General features: G+C 41.7%; 1 protein-coding gene across 19 annotated transcripts in view; it reads left to right on the top strand.

Moving 5' to 3' along the window:
• Positions 1-17,554, top strand: part of APBB2 (amyloid beta precursor protein binding family B member 2) — a 339,661-nt gene that overhangs the window by 156,946 nt on the left and 165,161 nt on the right. For all 19 annotated transcript variants that reach the window (XM_065596923.1, XM_065596915.1, XM_065596917.1 and 16 more), the window contains one exon: positions 3,756-4,568. In XM_065596923.1, coding sequence (XP_065452995.1) covers positions 3,756-4,568 — 813 coding nt within the window. The remainder of the gene's footprint in view (positions 1-3,755; positions 4,569-17,554) is intronic.

Below are 17,554 nucleotides of genomic sequence, written 5' to 3' on the forward strand. Positions count from 1 at the left end.
TCCAGACAAAAAGTAGTTAGAAAAACATTGCAGTGGACACTGGAATCTTCACAACAGGGCTGCCTGCTTGTAACAATATGAATTAATTCTTAATTAACTGTATATAGATTGTAATCTTATTTCAAGTTGTCATAGTCAGATTTTTTTTTACATTTTATTTTACTGAAATGTACTATGATTTTCTGATTTCAAAAACTGGCCTCCATAAATAGCATACAATTATGGACACTCTACCAGGCATAAACTGGCAGGGATCACAATTATCCTTTCCTTAAAAGTTTTACATTGACTGTGTTGGTTGATCACAGGATGACAATGAGCCACCAATGTGATGCGGCCGTGAAAAAAGCTAGTGCAGTCATAGGTGGCATCAGGCGAGGTATTTTCAGTAGAGACAGGGAAGCGGTAGTACCATTATACAAGGCACTGGTGAGACCTCATCTGGAATACTATGTGCATGTCTGGTCTCCCTTGTTTAAGAAAGATGAATTCAAACTGGAACAGGTACAGAGAAGGGCAACTAGGATGATCAGAGGAATGGAAAACCTACATACGAGACTCAAAGGGCTTGGCTTGTTTAGCCTAACGGAAAGAAGGCTGAGGGGAGATATGGTTGCTATCTATAAATACATCAGAGGAATAAATACCAAGGAGGGAGAGGAGTTATTTAAGTTAAGTGCCACTGTGGACACAAGAACAAATGGATATAATCTGCTCATCAACAAGTTTAGTTTTGAAATGAGATGAAGGTTTCTAACCATCAGAGGAGTGAAGTTCTGGAATAGCCTTCTAAGGATAGCAATGGGGGCAAAAAACCTAACTGGCTTCAAGACTGAGCTTGATAAGTTTATGGAGGAGATGATATGAGACTGCCTATAATGGCATGTAACTGATCGGCAGCTGCTAGCAGCAAATATACCCAGCAGACAGTGATGGGACACTAGATGGGGAGGGCTCTGAGTTACTACAGAGAATTCTTTCCCAGGTATCTGGCTGGTGGGTCTTGCCATATGCTCAGGGTCTAACTGATTGTCATATTAGGGATCAAGAAGGAATTTTCCCCCAGGTTAAGTTGGCAAAGACTCTGGGGTTTTTCACCTTCCTCGGCAGCATGGGGCCAGGGTGTAAGCTAGTGTAAATGGTGGATTCTCTGTAACTTGCAGTCTTTAAATCATGATATAAGGACTTAAGTAACTCAGCAGAGGTTATGGATCTATTCTAGGTTATAAGTCAGAAGTGGGTGGGTGAGGTTTTGTGGCCTGCAATGTGCAGGAGGTCAGACTAGATCAGGGGTCGGCAACCTTTCAGAAGTGGTGTGCCGAGTCTTCATTTATTCACTCTGAGTTAAGGTTTCACGTGCCAGTAATACATTTTAACGTTTTTAGAATGTCTCTTTCTATAAGTCTATAATATATAACTGAACTATTGTTGTATGTAAAGTAAATAAAGTTTTTAAAATGTTTAAGAAGCTTCATTTAAAATTAAATTAAAATGCAGAGCCCCCCGGACTGGTGGCCAGGACCCGGCAGTGTGAGTGCCACTAAAAATCAGCTCGCGTGCCGCCTTCGGCACATGTGCCATAGGTTGCCTACCCCTGGACTAGATAATCATGATGATCCATTCTGACCTTAAAGTCTATAAGTGTTTAACTTCTAGATTGCCTTCAGGTTTCAGTCAAACCACAAAAAATTAAAAAAGCAAATCAATAAATTCAAGTTACTTCATGTTCTAAGACAAAAAAATCTACATACATGCTTTTATAACAGAGGGCCCTTGTGCATAACTTTATGTTGAGACCTCAACCAGATGAGTCATGACATTACTTTGCATCTTGAAGGATCAATCTGATGGATAAGATGTGAGATGGCAACTCTTTAAAAGTATTTAACTACCTCTGGGAAACACACAAATTTCAGAAACTTTGTGATATTTTTGAAACCTCCTATGGTTACAATTGGAATATATAAAAATATACATGTATTATTAATTAATTAACTAAAACTAAAGTTAGAAGGCTAACAGACCAGAATTTGAGGAAATCACAGTAATCAGATCATGAAAAATCGTGTGTTTAAACCCTTTTGTAAACCACCCCTTAGGACTGGAAGTTACTATACGTCTGTGACATAGAGGAAAAGAGAGAGTAAAGGATACGTTATTCTGTTTTCTAAGGTTTAAATGAAATGAAATATGTAATTTTGAAAATGAGTTAAACAGTAAGGTTAACAAGTGTACCTGAATTTAAGTAAACCTTTCATATAGTGCTCCTTATTTTGTATATAAAGAAAAAGCCCACAAGTACTTAATTTTTTGTAAATTCACATTTTACAGTAGTCTCTTCTTTCACATATTGAATACTCAAAGGTGCAATATATCTTAACTAGAATGCTCTCCCAGTGGCTGGCTTATACTATAGTTTTTTTTTAATCCATGGATATATCTACAGCCAAGCCCTCATTTTATTGTGCAACAGGCATATCGCAAATCAGACCTGTCTGAGAACTAGGAACAACAGAGTGCTTCATACTCTGTCAGAGGGAGTGATTACTAATTGGCCTCTAGTTCGTTTGCATCTCTCAAAAGAGTGAGTAACAGGAAGCATTCAGGGAGTATTTATTATGATTAATGGGAGCCATACTTTACCAAGGCAGTGACAATAGGCAGCAGAGGAAACAAAGACTACTATTTTTTTTTTTAAATAAAAAATCCTTTACTTGATCATTTCATCACAGTCTGAAAATGCTCTCCCTACCCAAGCCTAGTTCTCTGAAAGCTTGAGCAATGTCTCAGAGAAGCTGAGGTCAGAGAGTTTGCCCACAAGTTGCAAACCACTAAGAAAAGTAAAAGAATGTTGTAGTCCAGTTATGGAATATATGCAGTCTCCCTTAGGAAGTACAGCTTATCAATAGCCAAAGATGTGGTGCACTATAAAAATAGTGGGCCACATTCATCCCTGGAGTAACTTCTTTGGAATCAGTAGAATTGCATCAGGGATAAATTTGCCGAATTGTGTTTTTTGTGTGGATGTGAAAAAATTGTTGCTAAATATATACAGTATTATAAAAACACTATAGCTAACAAAACAGCATAGCATGCATGCATAAAAACACTAGAGAATTGCTAAAAAATTAGCAAGCAGCTGTACAAAAAAATTTGCAAACAGCTGTGGTACGTTTCTTGAAGCTGTTAAGAGGCAATATCGGGCTTTGCCAGTCTACCCTAAAATAAGCAATAACTATGTTTCATTGCTACCAGGGTGGAAAGGGAGTAGTGTCTTGCTTTGGTCTGTAGGGCCATTCACTCTTCAGGGACTGCTGATGAGTCCTAAAGAAATTCTTGCCCTACTCCTTGGCTGATGAGGTGGTGAAATGTTTAAGTTTTAGTGTGAGAGAGAGAGAGAGGGATGATGAACTTCAGGGCTGCAAAGCAGATGCAAAGTACTTCTCTCTCTCCCCAAAATGTACGTAGTTGGAACATAGTAGCTCAAAAATGTCAAATAAAATTTGGGGTCAAAAACCTTGTATATTTTTCTTAACAATTTAACATTCCCCAATGTCATCTCCACCCTTTTTGCCTTTGGACCTCCATGTTTGATAAACTGATCTTTTCTGTTGCGGTGTCTGTTTTCCCTCCTGCTTAGTTTGTAGAAACTCTTCTTTACACGTTATATAAAGTGTTGCATCCCATTTCCAAAAGCTCTGATACAAGGAGTATACAATGAATGTATCTCATGAATATTTCTTTTTCTTTTCTAGTTGACTCCAGTGTGGACGCGTTGGCTGTGTTTATGGCAAGCAATAGCACAACAGACGTTGTGAATCGCAATAATCCTGCCACTCCCCCAAATACTCTTAATCTACGCTCCTCCCATAATGAACTATTGAATGCGGAAATAAAGCATACAGAAACAAGGAACAGCACTCCCCCGAAATGCAGGAAAAAATATGCATTAACTAACATTCAGACAGCCATGGGCCTATTGGATCCAGCAGCACAGCCCCTTCTGGGGAACAACTCTGCCAATATAAAGCTGGTGAAGAATGGAGAAAATCAGCTTAGAAAAGCAGCAGAACAGGGGCAACAGGATCCCAATAAAAATCTCACTACGACTGCAGGCATAAACATAACTTCTGAGAAGTTAGAAGGTAAAGAGCCTACCCCTCAGGATTCTGCAGGCTGTGAAATATTCTCCTCTCAACCTAGGAGGACCAAGAGCTTCCTAAATTACTATGCAGATCTGGAAACATCAGCCAGAGAACTAGAACAGAATTTTGGGAACAGCCATGTAGTGATGGAGGAGAAAGCGGCACAAAGTAACAGCCAGGCTTCTACCATGATTGTCAATGGGGATGTGTTGCCTCAGAAACAAAACAAGCTGTCCAGTCCAGAAGATGGCCAAGTAGCCACTGTGTCATCAAGTCCTGAGACTAAGAAGGACCATCCTAAAACCGGAGCCAAAACAGATTGTGCATTACATCGGATTCAAAATCTGGCTCCAAGTGATGAAGACTCCAGCTGGACGACTTTATCGCAGGACAGTGCTTCTCCAAGTTCACCTGATGAAACAGGTACAAAAGTGAAGAAACGTTTCCCTCAACTCAGTTCTTTAAAAATGTGTTTGTTGTTTCTCTTGAGTCTCATTGTGTAGACAGCTGGGGATAAGTGAGACAATGTGGGAGAAGAAAGGGACATTACAAATAGCAGGATGCCACTTAATGCTTTTTACCAAGCAGTAGCTTGTTTTGAGAGAGTTATGAGTCCCGAGGTAAGATTAGATGATAATTATGGTCCCTTCTAGCCCTGAAATATATGAATAAAGTAAATCATAGCTAAACCGAACGGTAAGATTAGTACATAGCTCCTCATAAAGTTAAGAAAAGTGACACCCTTCTATAAAAGGGGCAGTGTCAGGTACCACAGATGAGGTTCCAGTGATGATGGATCCTAAATTTGACCTTAATTTTTTAAAATTCAAAGTACTTAATCAGTTCCAGATGATAATCATTCATTTCTTTTAAACACCTAGCCCTTTGTTGCTGAGAAATGCTTAATTTAAAACAAACAGAAGGTGTATCTAATGCATTAATGGTAATTCTGGTACATGGTGTCTGAATACAAAATCTACAGGGTAAGAGAGACTGCTTTCAATCTTTTAAGGTTTTACGGGGAGGAAAGATGATTTTTTAAAGAAATTCAAATGTATTAGAAAAAAATGCAATTTGAGGATATCCTTTTAAAAAAACCTGACATTTAAATAATGCATTTTATGCTGTATTCTACTGTTCTGTATGCTAATTCAGAAGTTGAAATCAGTATGTTTCACATTTTGAAAGCCTGGGTCCATTAATTATTTGAACAGTAATGGTGACTACTGCGGTAGCACTGTTGTAATTTACAGCTCTTCTATATTATTTTTAAAATTGCAAATAATTCATTCAAGTTAATGGACTTTGTCACCTTTTTATATTTGGATTTGTATAAAAGGATATTAGTTTGTGGAAAGGCAAATGCTGTTCTCTCTAAAGGTGATCTCAGGCCAAAGAAATTGTCATAACTATGTATGTATTACAAGTGTGTTTCGCTACAGGAGTGCAGTAGTTTTGTATCAAAATTGTTCAGCAGTACATTTTTGGCCAAATTCACAGCTGGAATAAGGGCATGCCACTCCTGTGATTTTATTAGAGCTGTGCCTAGTTAACCCAGTGGTATATTTGGCTCTGTAACTGTAAGAATTAAAAATATAAAACAAATGAACAAAAACTCTGAACAAACCCTTAATACCAGGTGTATACTAATTTAGTTGGATTTGATCTTTCTCCATTATTAATTATTATGATTGTATTGCTGTAGTATCTAGGGTTAAAGAGATTTCTCTTTGTTAGACTAGACGTGGTCAGTGTAATAAGATCTCATTTCTGATTTGATATTCTCTTAGTGTACATCATGTATAGTCTGCGTCATTGTTGTCTGAAGCAAGAAACCAGTTGAAGAAAATGTTAGTGGCATCTACAGTATATGTTTGATTAAACTGTTTAATATTGTGTCCACTAGCTCGTTGCACAATTGACAGTCTCTACAGATGAGGCCCTGGAGAATTGTGGATACAAAGAAGCTCTTTTATTCCATAACCTTTAGGGTCTTTGAGCAATTTTTGGATTTTTTTCTTTATTGTGAAATGTAAGCTTTCATTTAAAAATAGTTTTTGTATTGTGATGACCCCCCTAAACCAAAAAAAAAAAATTGTCCATCTCCCCCACAAAAAAGCAGTAGTAAATGATCTCCTTTCTCAGTGAAATGTAAGCAGTCATCATTTAAGAGCTAATGTTGTTAAATGGGGACAATGTAAGCCGAAGTAAGGCTGAGTTCTGAAAATAGTAACTGTAGGCTCTCCAATCCATTTCTTCCCCCAGAATGAGCTTTCATTGTGCAGTGAAGTGGGATTTCTATGACAGACTGCTGGGGTTTCTGTGGTGAAATCATGACCTCACTGAAGTCAGTGGGACCAGAATTTCACTCCTGAACTTTTTTATTCCTTTATACTTGAACTGCAGGAAAATAATATTTAGAAAGTTGAGAGAAACTATTGAGAAAAATTGCAGAAAACAGTCACTTCATGTAACATGAGGGTTTCTTTCCCCATCCTCTGAAGCGTCTAGTACTGGTCAGTGTTGGAGACGGAGCACTGTACTAAATGGAACACTGGTCTGATCCAGTATGGCAATTTCTTGGTTCTTAAAATGTTTTTCCTAAGAAGCTAAGTTTTTTTGTTTGTTTGTTTTTGTTTTTATTTATTTATTTGCAAATTTAAGGATTTTAACCATTAATGCCCATTTTAAAGCTCCCAGAGCACTAAAACACCCAAGAGTTGTGCTAATTTACCATCTTTAATTTGCCTCTGGCTTGTCAAAAAGCTTATTGTTGAGATGCCTTCCCTCTTCTAGAGTGGATAGTTTGTTGATGTGACTGAAAGAGATCAAGAAGCCAAATGTGGTATTTTCCTTCGCAGTGGTTCATGGATGTCATGACTGGTACTTTGTTAAACAGTTAGAGCCTGATTTTTTTAAAGGCATGGAGTATCTGCAGCTCCAATTTGAGGAGGGGAGGGGAATCCTCCACTAGTAAAAACAGCAAAAATCATGATTCACGGAAGTATTTTTAGACCTACTTAATATAGAGCAAATTTTTTGAAAGTAGTTCTCAGCAGTGACTCCATTCACACATGTTTTCAGTTATTTGGACCATTGGGCATCCACAGGAGTCTGTGGCCCATGATCAAGTCCATTTATCTAGTCCATTCATCAAGCTGCTAAGATTGTAAAATAAGGAGTGAACTATCTGTACTGGCTGATAAATGCAATGAATGATCTGAACTTGCCTTTTTGATAAAGGAGTGAAGAACAGTTTTGGGTGGTTTTCATCTTAACCACCTGTGCCTTTATCTGATCATTTCCTGGTAGACAGAGAAGATATTCGGGTCTTTAATCCACAAACCCTTACCGTACATCAGGATGATTTCATTTATATCTGGCCTACCAACTGGCAGCTACTAGATGTTGCAGAGACGGGTGCTTCAGAAACACTGAGAGATCAATGGTCCCTGCAATGGGTGAAATTTTATTTTAAAGGGCTGATCCAGAGCCTCATTGAGTCTTTCCATTGATTTTTAGTTGGGTTTGGAGTTAAATTTAATCTAATCCAGATAGAAGCAATTTGTAAGGGATTAATAGTTGATTTTTGGGTGGGTTGAGGAATAAGTAATTTCTAAATGCTGTAAAATTAGTGAACCAGCATAGGTTGTATGATTTTGTATGGTATCTCTGCACCTTAGGCAATGAGAGCCTTTTTGAAAATTAATATTTGGTCATACATAAAGCTAGTATTCCTTGTTTTTTTTCTTCTTTTAAAACTGCTGCAGTGCAACATTGTGAAATAAATTCTTTATTCTAAATAGCTTTAGAGAGATAGGAAATTTTCAAAACAATGGACTCTTCAGACTTTAAAATGTGTCAGGCTGACTGATGGCATGTGTTTGTGTGCATTTAGCTGTACCTTATTTTTCTCTTAAGTGATTTAGGCTGAAAACACCAAGAACTTCTTGGATGTAGTTTTACATGCTGTGAGAAGGAAAAATTCTTCCTATTGTTAAAATTCTATAGATCCCATTAGTAAAAGTTTCAAAGAGTACTCAATACCTTAAAATAGGAGTTCAGTGTTAATATATAATTCAGATAGATATTGCCATGGTGCTAAAGGATCATTTTGTTATTTTCCTCTGAGTCATTTTATTTCTATTATTTCCCCCACTCTGAATCTCATGGAAAATATTTCTTAATAAACCGTTAATAAAATTTGATATTAGTTTGAACAAGATGGGCATGTCATTGGTTGCAGAAATGGAAACGTGAGAATCTAGGTTTGAAAGCTACAATATTCTTGCATATCCTGAACTTGTGGCAAGGAAGGGTTTTACATTCAGACCAATATGATGTTCTTGGGTGTTGGGAAGTAGAATAACTCTGCTGATTTAGTTAGTGAACCATCTCATAACTTTTTATAATAAATACTGTTTAAGACTTCTAACCCACATGCAACACTGTAATGATAATTGTAATTTGTTGATACAAACTTTTACATATTGTATACAAAGATTAATGAATGCATGAACTTGATCTATCAGTATTGTTACACAAGGTGCTAAATACAATAAAAGGAGAAAATAAGGCTATGTCTACACTGCAATTAAAAACCCACAGCTGCCCCATGCCAGTTGACTCGGGCTCATGGGGCTGTTTAATTGTTGTGTAGACTAGGGGTGGCCAAACTGTGGCTCGAGAGCTGCTTTTAAGTGTGGCCTGTGAAGATCGCCTCCCCCACTCTCCACCTACCAGACTGTGGGGTGTGGGGAGCTCGGGACTTCTGCCTTGCAGCGGGGTGGTGGGGTAGGGGCTTCTGCCCATCAGTGAGGAGCGGCTCAGGGCTTCAGCCCTGTGCGGCATGCCTGCTGGGGCTTGAGGCTTCAGCAGGAGCAGAGCTGAAGTCCCAAGCCCCAGCAGGTGCCTCCTACAGGGCTGACGCGCCAAGCTCCTGCAGGCACACCCCGGCTCTCGAACTTCTGAAGACAGTTGTATGCGGCTCAGAGGGTCAGTAAGTTTCGCCATCCTTGGTGTAGATGCTTGGCTGTAGCCCAGGCTCTAGGACCCTGTGAGGTGGAGGTAGAGACTGAACATCTGCACTGCGATTAGACAGCCCCTTAGTCCTAGCCCCACAAACTTTGAGCCAGCCATAGGTGTCTAATTGCAGTGTAGACATGCCCTAAATGGCTATCCTCCATTGTGTGTGTGTGTGTGGATGTATGTATATTGGGGAGTGGATATAACTGAGAGATGATAAATGTGAAGAGTGTTTTTAAATGCAGACTTTGCTATTTACAAGTAAAATCACATTTCAATGAAAGGGGGGAAAATAAGTAAAAGACTGGCACAATATATTTAGAGTGAAATACATCCTCCACTTTGAACTTTTAGGATTTGTAGCATAAGATAGTGTAACAACATAATATGCATCTATTAAAAAAAAAAAGACATCCTTCAATGTTTTCTTTTTTTTAAATGTAAGTGACTGCAAAGCCAGCAGTTACTGCTATGAAATGTTATTTTAAAAATAGGTAATATTTAATCTCTTATTTAGCAATGCCTACTCTTCCTGCTAGCAAAAGGTATAAACATGATCGCATCTGTCAGGTTTTCAGCCAGTCACTTTTAAAAGAGAAAGATACCTTCTCCCTTTTTTTAATTGGACAAAATTTGTCTTTTCTCAGCATGATCAGAGTAGCGTGAGTCTGTTCCAGCGGTTACCAGATGGTTAAATTCAGGTCCCAGAAAGGTTATGAGGATTTTCCAGAAACTCTGCAGCCCCAAGCAACCTATGCCGTTCTACTGATATCATTGCAGGCAGGGAGACATTAAATAAGGCCCCTGTGACGAGGGAAAAATAGTTCCATTCTGTTCCCTCCATTGTAGCAAGGGGAAGCAATGGTCAAGATGGCTTCCAGCATCACCCTAGCTCCTTCTCCTTCCAGTAAGGAGAAGGAGGGAGATGCTCAGGGATGGCCTATCTACCCCTCAACACAGAGAGACAGTAGCCAAGTTTACAGATCCCTTATGGCATAATTGTTCTCACATTTAGTTTAATAGGAACTTTGCCATGGACTCTTATAGAAGCAAGATTGGACCTTTTATACTTCTAACTCACTTCAATTATCTGTAAAATGGGTGCAATCCCTATGTCACACAGATGTGTGAAAGCAAATTAATCAGTGTTAATAAATTGATTTGTTATTTATGGCGCAATACCCACCAGAACTCTCCCAACATGCCTCCTTCCCACCTGCCCCACACTGGAGTTCAGGGGGCAGCTGCCAGAAGGAGTGGCAAAGACACCTACACCAGAATTGTATCAGTGGACACTTGCACAGGCAGAATTCTCCCCTGGGCATATCTGGCCACTTCAACCTGCCTAGTGGGCTGGAGAAGCTGGCCTTAAAGAATCTCAGGGAATACTTCTAGCCTATCCTCTGGAAGGCTGCTTTTCAGAAAAGTAGGTGGACAAAGGTTTTCTTTTTTAATTTAATATTAAACATTTGTTCACTTAATTTATACAATTTTAATTTGGTTTAAATTCTGATTCATAGCTGAAGTGGCAGTGTCCGTTTTTTGAATATCTTGTATTTTGTTCTTATTTTGCTTTCTGCAGTTACACTGAATAACTAGCGGGGACTATATAGACTCAGATTCTGGTGAGGGAGAGGCTGTAAGGCCCAGATTTGTAAAGGTAATTATTTGTTGCTGCAATCAGCATTGCAGTGCCCAAGTCTCACTTTCAAAAAGTATTTAGGCACTTAGCTCCCAAGTGCCTGAAGCCCTTTTGAAAATGAGACTGACGGGTTGGATCACAGAAACCCCCCTGGGAGCTTCCAACTGATGTGCCAAGGCTACCTCTGCTCCTGTTTTCCCTACCAGCTCAGGACTCCAGCACCCTGTCTTGTTGAGCCAGACACTCCTGTCTGCTCCACACAGACCCAGGGTCTGAATTACTTGCCCCAAAGCTGCAGGTTCACCTGAAAACAGCTCATAGAAGCGTGCTTGTCTTTAGCATTCAGATGTCCAACTCCCAATGGGGTCTAAACCCAAATGAATCCGTTTTACCCTGTATAAAGCTTATGCAGGGCAAACTCAAATTGTTCGCCCTCTAACACTGATAGAGAGATATGCTTGTTGTTTGTTCCCCCAGGTATTAATACATACTCTGAGTTAATTAATAAGTAAAAGTGATTTTATTAAATACAGAAAGTAGGATTTAAGTGGTTCCAAGTAGTAACAGACAGAACAAAGTAAGTGTAGTAGGTTTGTGCCGGGGCTCGACCCTCCTGGGCGGAGGGGAGCCACACCGACTCACTACAAGCACAGACAGTCAACGCCCAGGCCCTTCGATGCAGGGCTGAGTGGCCCACAGTTCAGGGAGCTCAGGCCCTCAGGCAGGGGCTGAGCAAGCAAACAGTTACTCCAGGACCCAGGCCCTCTGGTGCAGGGGCTGAGCAACAGTCAGTTAAGGGGCTCAGGCCCTCTGGTGCAGGGACTGAGCAACAACACAACAGTTTGTTTGGTAGGCCCAGGCCCTGGATCAGGGTGGGGCACAAACAGTCACAGCTCAGGCCCTTGGGTGCAGGGGCTGAGCAACAACACAACAGTTAGGGAGCTCAGGCCTCTGGTGCAGGGGCTGTGCAACCAATCAGTTAGGTAGGCCCAGGTTCCTACACCTGAGCGTTGGGTGAGGGGGAAACCTGCCACCCGAGAGTGGGGTGGCGGGGGAACGCAGGCCCACCCACTCCACTGCGTCCCAGCCCGGGGCCCTAGCAGCGGCTCGTGTCGCTGCTGGTCAGTAGGGTGTCCTGACTGAAACACACTGACATCGGCTCACATGGGTCTATAGCCTGACCAGGGTCGGCTACCCCCGGGCTACTTCCGTGTTCCCCCTCAGGGCCTACCTCGTTGGTGACGCCAGGTTCGGGCCAGTCCAGCAGCATCGGTTCCTCTGGTCCAGGGCTTGGGGGCAGGTCCGGCAGCTCCTCGGGGAAATCCGGCCACTGGGGCTCGGGCGGCTCCTCTGAATAACAGTAGGGGCGGAGGGGCTCAGGGGGGCTCCTCGCCTTCGTAGTTGGCGCGAGGCAGGCCCAACGGCTCCTCCCAATACCGGGTGCAGGGGGGCTCCTGCGGCTCCTCCTCGTAGTGGGCTCGGGGCAGGTCCGACCAGTTAGGGCAACGGTCTCGGGTCTCAAAGGTCTCCCGGCCGCGAGCTCCCAGCAGCATGTCTGCTCCCTGCGGCGGCTGGGTTCTGACTGAGCTCCGGCGGCCGGTTTTTATACTTCCTGTCCTGCCCCTGGACTTCCAGGGGGTGGGAACAGGCAGCGGTGGCTCCACCCACTCGGGTGCCGGCAAGGGTGCTCCCTCTGCTGGGCAGGAGGGGATCCACACCGACTCACTACAGTAAGTCACCAAGCAAAATAAAATAAAATGCTCAAATCTGTGTCTAATCAAACTGAATACAGATAAGATCCTCACCAGTTCCAGAATGCTCCCTTTTACAGACTAATCTCCTTTTAGCCTGAGTCCAGCAATCACTCACACCCCCTGTAGTTACTGTCCTTTGTTCCAGTTTCCTTCAAGATCCTGGGGGGTGGAGAGGCTCCTTCTTTAGCCAGCTGAAGACAAAATGGAAGGGTCTCCCAGAGGTTTAAATAGACTTTCTCTTGTGGGTGGAGACCTGTGTAGTATCCAGTCACAAAATGGAGATTTGGAATCACATGGGCAAGTCCCATGCTCATGCATGAGTCAGGACTTGCAGGTAGCAGCCATTACACACATGCTACCTTGAATGTCCTCAGGTAGACTTCTTATGTGGATTGGAGTCTTCCAAGCTCTTTTGTCTGTTAAGTGCTTCCTGATTGAGCACTTAATTTGCACATTCCTTTCCCAAGAAGTGACCAAATGTTCTAACTAAGGCTAATTAGAAATCAAGCAATTATACAGCCAATGTTCATAACTTTGAACACACAAATGGTGCTTGCATGCAACTAGGATGAACATAACCAGTAGATTATAACCTTTACATAGATGCATTACATGGCATATGTAGTTAAACCCTATTCCAGTTATATCATATATACATTTATGAGCACCCCCCATAAAGCCATATGGGGTACACTGTCACAGAGACGTGGGCTCCTTAATCAATTAGGCATTGCAACACTGAACATCTTAACAATGCACAGAGAAGTATTTACCATTCAGTTAGTGCTCACAGAGGCACAGTCAAAGTTTCACACAGTTCCAGTGACACTTTTTCTATCTCCCTTAAGGCATAGTCCATACCCTCTGTGTACAGAAAAACTCACTCCCTTCCTGAGCTTTGGTTTTATTTAACAAACAAATGAATAATAAGACAAAATAAAGGTCAGGCCTTCTTCCCAGGCTTGGTTGCTCCTAGATTTCCATGCTCAGGGCTGCTTACTTCTAAATCTTCTCTGCTTCACATCTAGATTTCTCTGTCAAGGTCCTTCAGAGCCTGCTTCATTCCCTTTTTAAAATTCCCTTCAGCTGGAGGGTCCTGCTGGCAGGTGATGCAGGGTGGGACTGGCTTCACCTTATCTTCTCTTCTTGTGATGGTTTGTCCAACACATCACACTCCCATACTTAGGCCTATGCTTTAGATATACTGTGCCAGAACATCAGTGGTGTAAACTGACATAACTCCACTGACTTCAGTTGGCTTTACACCAGCTAAGGATCTGGCTAACTGCACCTGAATTTGGTCAATTGGCTTATGTCCTTGTCAGTTGGTCTCCTACTTGCAGGCCCCTGGGTTTTGTCGGGGGTGAGGGGGGAAAGAGTTTTTATTGATTTGCATGGCAAAGTTTATAGTTCCCTGTTTGGAGGAAAATATTGTGCTTCTTTTTAATCATGCAAGTAGTGCTCAGATACTATGATGTTGAGGGCTTTACAAATGCATGTAATGCAGTTTTGTGTACCATAGTTAACTGTTGGTTAAACTAAAGCTTGCTGTTGATTAGCTGGAAAATATAGAATATTTGAGCAGGAAAAGGGAAAGGTGCAAGCTGTGCAGATAACAAACTTTTATGACAAGAGTATGTAGAAACATGACTGACAGCATTGCTTTACTCAGAGCATTGAAGCTATAGCAGTTGACAGGGTCTTCAGAATCCTGTTCTAAGTAGCCTTATAATGCAATTTACTGGTCTCACACTGTATATTTAACAGATATTATTTTTTCCTTTTTATTTGGGATTACAGTATATTATCTTAATGTGAAAGATTTTTTAAAATACTTTTAGGGGAAGCAAGGCATATGTCCAGTGAAAATAAAATTTAAGAAGCAGTGGTTATTTGAGTTTCCTTTTCCCTGACCTCACAAGCTGTTTTTCTAAGCTTTTCTAGCTTTGTTTTTCTCTGACATGAATGAGAATAATTCCAGACCCTAGGCTTCCTCCATAAGATTGAGTGCATCTTGTTCCAGAAACTCTTCTGTGCTTAGGGTAGCATGTTTCACAACTCTAGCTTGGAGTAAAAAGGAAGGATCAGTATCTGAAGAAGTGAAGCCAGAGAGTAAGATAGATCCTGTTTATAAATTATCTGTAAGAAGTGTGTCCAAATGTATGTGTCTAGAGGATATTAAAGAGGACAGCCTGGAGGATATTAAAGAAACAGGCAAAGATCCAATGCTAATTAACACCAGACTTCAAAAAATTGCTTCCAACACATAAAGCTATGAAAAAAAGAGTGAAATATGAGTGAGATTGACCTGATAAATCTATGCCTCAGCATTTTTCTAAGCTGCATAGAATTCCTGCCAAAATTCAGTCCAGTTGGTCCATGCTCATAAGGTGGATACTGAAATCTGTAGGAAGACGAAAAGGAACTGCTATTCCTCTTGATAGAATAGGACACAGGGACCAGTAGATCCTAGGGCAATTTCTTCACACAACACACAGTCAACCTGTGGAACTTCTTGCCAGAGGATGTTGTGAAGGCCAAGACCATAACAGGGTTCAAAAAAGAACTAAATAAATTCATGGACGATAGGTCCATCAATGGCTATTAGCCAGGACGGGCAGGAATGGTGTCCCTAGCCTCTGTTTGCCAGAAGCTGGGAATGAGCGACAGGGGATGGATCACTTGATTACCTGTTCTGTTCATTCCCTGTGGGGCACCTGGCACTGTCCACTGTCGGAAGACAGGATACTGGGCTAGATGGACCTTTGATCTGACCCAGTAGGGCCATTCTTATGTTCCTAAGTTCAGAATTTAATAGGTGGTTTGAAGCAGTAGGTAGCTGAATATAGGCAGTCATGTATGCTAGTCTAGTTTCCAGAGCTGTTTTCAGATGGATTCTGTGAGAGAGCGAGGGACTGAGGGCACTGCCCTGCAGGACACTTGAAGCCTGATGCAGGCTTGCTAAATGAGCCAACCAGAGACACCTGGCTCAGGGAAGGACTTAAGCAGCTGATTCCTTATAAGAGAGCTGAAACAGCTCTGGGAGAGGAAAGTGACTGACTCTGCTTTCTTGCCTTGGTGCTCAAATGCCAAAGCTGTGATAGGCATATTAAAAATAAAGAGTTGGCAGTAGGGTGAGAGCAAACATCTGAAGTAGCTATAATAGCACCTGAATTTCTGGCTGATTATACATTTAATTGGCCCTCAGCAGCTATCAGGATCATCTCCACCAGTGTGGAAGCTCATCAAAGAATATGGTAAAGTCTGTCGTTGGGTGATGTAGGTTTGAACATTTCACTTAAGTGGTATTTTTTCTAGAAGAAATCTGCTTTTTGAACAGTCTCTGAATATGTTTGTGGTTTCCTTGTCAGGTAACAAAATGTTCTTGTCACAGGATACATCCTTTTTCTCCTGCCAACTCTGGAAACATCTTTTCTATTCAAAATTTAGATATCAAGGGAAGCAAATCAGGTGAGAAACCTTTCATTAGGTTCAGGTTTATATACTCCTTGCCAGAATCCAAAGATAGTTAGCTGTGCAACCTTAATTCAGCCCCCAGGTGAATATGCATTATGATAGTCTTTTAATTACATGATCACAAATGATTTATTCCACAGGACCCTTACCTCATTCAAGTATCAGAGGGGTAGCCTTGTTAGTCTCTATACACAAAAACAACGAGGAGTCTGGTGGCACCTTAAAGACTAACAGATTTATTTGGGCATAAGCTTTCATGGGTAAAAAAAAACCCACTTCTCCATGCATCTGAAGAAGTGGGTTTTTTACCCATGAAAGGTTATGCCCAAATAAATCTATTAGTCTTTAAGGTGCCACCGGACTTCTCGTTGTTTTTACCTTATTCAGTGCATGGGATGGGCGGTGCTCACTTAATAAGCAGTTATTTAATGCTTTTATTTCTCCTCGTTCAATGTGCGACATTGTGCCTTATTTAGAATCTACTACTGTTTTCAAAAACTGCTCTGGAGACAGAATTATTAATTTTTATGGACTTTTCTATGATGCTCATCATTGTAATAGATATCTGAGTCTTCCCAGATATTAATGAATTTATTTTCATATTACCTGTTAGCTGAGGGGGTGGTGTTATTCCCATTTTACAGATGGGGAACTACGGCAAAGAAATTAAGGTAAAAGTATCCACTAATTTTGGGCGTCCAATTTGAGATACCCAGGACCTAATTTTTCAGGGTACTTTTAAATGTACATATAGTACATTTATATGTTCAAAGTACAACTCCCACAACTTCAGTTATGAGTGCTCAGCACTTCAGCAAATCCAGACCCCAGGGTCTCAAAGAGGAATATACAATTTTTGATCACCTCTGACTAGTTCGGTTTCACTTGCCTAACATCACATAGGAACTCTGTGGCAGAGATAGAATCTAGTTCTTCAGGGCATTCAGCTGCCTTAACCATGAGACCATCCTTCCTCTTCCTGCAATCCCCTGTCTCATTCATTGCACACCTTCCAACTTCTGCAACAAATGAAGCATGGATCCTACAGACAACAGTCTCCTGCACCACACAACCCTGATTCAGCCCCAGAGCAGGTCCAGCCTGTGCACTGAATGAGTCAGGGCTCCCGTGAAAAAGAATATAATGTGATCATGTAGTTCAGGGGTGGGGAACATCCGGCCTGCTGCTTCGTTTCATCCGGCCCGTGGCAAGTCTCCGTGCCGTTGGCCGGAAGCCCTGACCCTCGGCGTCCCCCCTCCCCCGGGGGGGGGAGGGGAGGGTGGAGCCGCAAGCCTTGGATTGCCAGAAGTCTGGTCGGCAGCAATCAGGGAAGCTCTATGCACTGTCCCTGCCCCCAGTGTCGGTTGCACAGCTCCCATTGGCTAGGAACCGTGGCCAATGGGAGCTGTGGGGGTGGCACCTGTGGGTGGGCGCGGCCAGCATGCACTGCGCAGAGCCCCCTGGCTCCTCTGCCTAGGTGCTGGACAAGGCGGCCGCTTTTGGGAGCAGTG

The sequence above is a fragment of the Chrysemys picta genome, chromosome 5 (assembly GCF_011386835.1).
Source record: "Chrysemys picta bellii isolate R12L10 chromosome 5, ASM1138683v2, whole genome shotgun sequence".
NCBI lineage: Eukaryota > Metazoa > Chordata > Testudines > Emydidae > Chrysemys > Chrysemys picta.